Below are 5,445 nucleotides of genomic sequence, written 5' to 3' on the forward strand. Positions count from 1 at the left end.
TAAATCGTGTTTAATGCACTCTGTTAGTGAAATTTTTTGCAGTACTGCTTAAACTAGAGGATAGGAACCAATTTCAGCGAGTTTCAAGCATGAAATTGAAAAAAAACACTTTTCCTTAAACAAGCTCTAAATCGTGTTTAATGCACTCTGTTAGTGAAATTTTTTGCAGTACTGCTTAAACTAGAGGATAGGAACCAATTTCAGCGAGTTTCAAGCATGAAATTGAAAAAAAAAACTTTTCCTTAAACAAGCTCTAAATCGTGTTTAATGCACTCTGTTAGTGAAATTTTTTGCAGTACTGCTTAAACTAGAGGATAGGAACCAATTTCAGCGAGTTTCAAGCATGAAATTGAAAAAAAACACTTTTCCTTAAACAAGCTCTAAATCGTGTTTAATGCACTCTGTTAGTGAAATTTTTTGCAGTACTGCTTAAACTAAAGGATAGGAACCAATTTCAGCGAGTTTCAAGCATGAAATTGAAAAAAAAAACTTTTCCTTAACTTCTACCGAGTACGGATCCCGGATCCGGGTTTGAAAATAGACAACTTACGGTGATCGCCACAAATAGTCATATTAAACATTCATGAAAATAAAAGTGTCTCACATGCTTCAAAAGCCTTGAATCTTGCTAATCTAACTGCGTTGTCAGATTTAAAAAATGATTTACTGCGAAAGAATAGGATGTGATTATCTGAGCTCAGCGCTCCATAAATAAATACTTTTCCAACCAGCACCAGCGTAACATTATCACAGATTGCATTGAAAGAAATGGTTTACCTGTGGAAAATCTTCTCTGGTTGCAATCCCAAGGCTCATTGTTACACACTGAATGGTCTTTTGTTCGGTTAAATCCATTTTTTATAGCCTAAAACGAAACATTTTGTGAACGCTTATGTCGTTGAATTTCATGTCATAAAAGTTTTGGCGAAACATCCGACCTAAATACACTGACTAAACCTGACGTTATCCAGTCAAGTTAGGTTTCATTGAAATCAACTGTTTGTTTGTAACACAACCAAACTTGATGGGCCATTTTGCGGGACGTATTGATCCGAAAAAAACGATTGGAAGACAACGACCTCCGACCTCATTTGCTCACCAATCGGATGACCATTGTCTCTTTGATTGACTGTATTTTAACCCAATGACCACTCATCGTCTTGAAATCTAGCTGGTTAGATAGCCAATGAACAGAGGTAAAAGGCACTATCAAATGGTAATTTGTTTGGAGACGAACTCACTTGGAGAACGTGTGCGCAACAGGAGTCTTTTGAAATCGCATTTCAACGACGACGGACTGAAAGCTATTACGCGCAGTGTTATTTCGGCAACGTGCATCTTCAACTATATTTTCATCGAAAATCATGGCGAATAAGTCTGGGAAAGCTAAGTCCAAGACCAGATATAGCAATGTAGAGGCAATTTTAGAAGAAATTGATCGTGATTCGGATACAGAAATGTTATCTGACGACGAATCTGTGGGAGCTGCCTCTTATGATTCTGAAACGGAGGCATATTTCTTGGAAGGAGAGGATATCGTTTTGGATTGGTAAGTTCTCGTCATGCTAATGCCGTTGTTTGTAATATAAAATGTTATTTGTGATAGTATTTACGTTTTAGTTGCAATATATGCAAATGTTATGAAATTTGTAACGTACACGTGGCCTATTCATTGTGAGGGTACGCTTGTAAGCATGTAGCATGTGTACTGTACTTTGAAAATATTATGGTAGCATTGCCACATATGTTTTGAGACCAGTGTGTCTTTTATTCCCTGTTCTCTCTCTAAATAAAAATGTCTTTCTGTAGAATGTAGCAGCCAACACAAACAGCTAGCCAGCATGTGTACTGTACTTTGATAGTATTATGGTAGCATTGCCACACACTGGTCTCAAAACATATGTGGCAATGCTACCATAATACTATCAAAGTACAGTACACATGCTGGCTAGCTGTTTGTGTTGGCTGCTACATTCTACAGAAAGACATTTTTATTTAGAGAGAGAACAGGGAATAAAAGACACACTGGTCTCAAAACATATGTCTTTTATTCCCTGCTCTCTCTCTAAATAAAAATGTATTTCTGTAGAATGTAGCAGCCAACACAAACAGCTAGCCAGCATGTGTACTGTACTTTGATAGTATTATGGTAGCATTGCCACATATGTTTTGAGACCAGTGTGTCTTTTATTCCCTGTTCTCTCTCTAAATAAAAATGTCTTTCTGTAGAATGTAGCAGCCAACACAAACAGCTAGCCAGCATGTGTACTGTACTTTGATAGTATTATGGTAGCATTGCCACATATGTTTTGAGACCAGTGTGTCTTTTATTCCCTGTTCTCTCTCTAAATAAAAATGTCTTTCTGTAGAATGTAGCAGCCAACACAAACAGCTAGCCAGCATGTGTACTGTACTTTGATAGTATTATGGTAGCATTGCCACATATGTTTTGAGACCAGTGTGTCTTTTATTCCCTGTTCTCTCTCTAAATAAAAATGTCTTTCTGTAGAATGTAGCAGCCAACACAAACAGCTAGCCAGCATGTGTACTGTACTTTGATAGTATTATGGTAGCATTGCCACATATGTTTTGAGACCAGTGTGTCTTTTATTCCCTGTTCTCTCTCTCTATATATATATATAAATAAAAATGCATATGTTTATTATACCTGTTGATACAGGGCTCATATGTGAAACTATTCTAATTGATTCACAGTGGCACTGATTCCGACTGGGAGCCCCCAGCAGAGCCCCCAGCAGAGCCCCCAGCGCCAACTTGTTCTTCCAGCCGGACCCCTGCTGTCTCAGGGCCATCTACCGGTGTGAGGGCACCGACAAAGAGGCGGAAGAGGGGAAGTGTGCCACCTGCTAGAGAAGGGACAGAAGGGCGTTGGCACACTGTCCTGGAAGATGATGTGGAGCCACCCCAGCCAACTTTCCGACCGAAAAGGGAGCCTGGACCTCAGGTGAACGCGAGCACAACATACAGCCCACTTGAGCTTTTCCAGTTGTTTTTCACCCATTCTGTTGTAGGTTCACTCGTGTCTAACACGAATAAGTTTGGGAAGAAGAAGCAGGCAGGCAAAAAGGTAGCATGGAAGCCCGTATCCATGTCAGACTTTTACTGCTACCTTTCACTGGTCATCTACATGGGGCTGGTGAAGCTGAAAAGCCTGACTGACTACTGGAAGACGTCATCACTCTACCAACTGCCTTTCCCCATGGCTGTTATGTCCTGCAAAAGGTTTCTGGTTGTTTCACAGGCTCTTCACATCAGTGACCCAAAGGTTGATGAAGAGAATGACAAGAAGAAAGGCACAGCAACGTTTGATAGACTGTGCAAAATCAAACCTCTCTACTCCAGCATTGTTGAGGCCTGCAAGACCTACTTTCAGCCAGCCCAGAACCTGTCCATCGACGAGAGGATGGTAGCCTCAAAGGCCAGAATTGGCCTCAAACAATACATGCGTAACAAGCCAACCAAGTGGGGTTACAAGCTGTTTGTTTTGGCTGATTCTGTGTGTGCCTACACATGCAATTTCTTTGTCTATGAGGGGAAGAACACTTGTGCAAGTGGTAAGGGACTTAGCTATGACTCTGTGATGGAGTTATTGGATTTCCAACTGCTAGGGAAGGGCTACAAACTGTTTGTGGATAACTTCTACACAAGCCCTACCCTGTTCACAGACCTGAGGAAGCGGGAAGTGTGGGCTTGTGGCACCATTCGCACCAACCGGGTGGGCTTTCCGAAGACCAAGGTGAACGACATGCCGAAGCGGGCTGAGCGGGGGACCATGCGATGGATACGCGAAGATGGTCTGCTTTTTGTAAAGTGGATGGACACCAGGGAAGTCGTGATGTGTTCAACTATACACAAGTCCTTCAATGGGGATCATGTTGCCCGGCGTATCAAGGATGGTACTGGGCATTGGACCACCAAAAATGTCCCCATTCCAACTGCAGTGAAGGACTACAACAAGAGCATGGGAGGTGTGGACCTATCAGATGCGCTAATAGGCTATTATAATGTTCTGCATAAAACAATGCGATGGTACAAGACTTTCTTCTATCATTTTGTCGACATTGCTGTGGTGAATGCATTCATCCTACATAAGGAAATGGCTAAGAGCTGTGGAAAGCCCTTCCTCACACAGAAAGCCTTCAGAGAGCAGCTCATCAAGGAGCTTGCTGGCTACAGCACCACTGCACCAAGCCCTGTTCCTTCTGCTCCTGCCACAAGTGTTCATCTGCCCAGATATATTTGTGCAGACATGAATGTGCCTAAGGGCCAAAAGGGCACAGCATGGAGGCGTTGCTGTGTTGTTTGCAAGATGAAGTCGCCCATCACATGCACCACATGCTCGGTGACCCTTTGCTTTACATCAGAGAGAGACTGCTATGGCATCTGGCATCAGCAGCAGAATTTTGTGTAGAGCTTTGGCAAAGTGGGTGGGGTTATGTTATATCTGGAGTACTGTTCCTGTCTTATCCTGTGTGAATTTAAGTATGCTCTCTCTTTCTCTCCTTCTTTCTCTGAGGACCTGAGCCCCAGGACCATGCGTCAGGACCCCTTGGCATGATGACTCCTTGCTGTCCCCAGTCCACCCGACCTTGCTGCTGTTCCAGTTTCAACTGTTCTGCCTGCAGCTATGGAACCCTACCTAAACTGTTCATTTTTACTCTTGAGGTGCTGTCCTGTTGCACCCTCTACAACCACTGTGATATCTACCCGGCACAGCCAGAAGAGGACTGGCCACCCCTCATAGCCTGGTTCCTCTCTAGGTTTCTTCCTAGGTTTTGCCTTTCTAGGGAGTTTTTCCTAGCCACCGTGCTTCTACACCTGCATTGCTTGCTGTTTGGGGTTTTAGGCTGGATTTCTGTATTGCACATTGAGATATTAGCTGATGTAGGAAGGGCTATGTAAATACATTTGATTTGATAGAGGACTGAGGGTCTTCCAAGTATTGAAAGTGGAAATAGTCAACCATGTTATTTTGTAAATGTATATTTTATTCATTTTTTGGAAAACATTTTTATAAGAGAAATTCCAATATTTTTTTTATAAAAAAAAATCCAAATATTTTTTTTCTTTTTTTTCATAGATTTTATTTGGGGGGGTGTTAGAATACCATTTAGGTATTTTGTATATAGTTATTTGTTTCAGAATGTATACCTTCACCAATTTGGCCACTTGGGTACATTTTGGCTACTTGTGTGGGACACCTGGGTGACCTCATGATAAATGTCATGTAGCACACTCATTTTGGAAGTTATCATTCTGAAACTTTGCACAAGCACTGTTGCCTTCTTATGTTTTGCACTGAAATTGTTCCCACATTCATATCTAGATGTTTGTTTTATCTTGTTCATTTTTATTATGATGATACAACAATTAAAATGAAAAAACGTATGTTTTTTTCATTGTATTATCTAAACCAGATCTATT

General features: G+C 41.4%; 1 protein-coding gene across 1 annotated transcript; it reads left to right on the forward strand.

The window, feature by feature from the left end:
- The first annotated feature begins 1,364 nt into the window (after positions 1-1,364).
- Positions 1,365-4,432, forward strand: LOC139567410 (piggyBac transposable element-derived protein 4-like). Its single transcript, XM_071388777.1, has 2 exons — positions 1,365-1,549; positions 2,716-4,432. Exons 1-2 carry the CDS (start codon positions 1,365-1,367, stop codon positions 4,430-4,432), a joined length of 1,902 nt encoding a protein of 633 aa, XP_071244878.1.
- The last annotated feature ends 1,013 nt before the right edge of the window (positions 4,433-5,445 follow it).

Source organism: Salvelinus alpinus, unplaced genomic scaffold, assembly GCF_045679555.1.
Source record: "Salvelinus alpinus unplaced genomic scaffold, SLU_Salpinus.1 scaffold_484, whole genome shotgun sequence".
NCBI classification, from domain to species: Eukaryota; Metazoa; Chordata; class Actinopteri; order Salmoniformes; family Salmonidae; genus Salvelinus; species Salvelinus alpinus.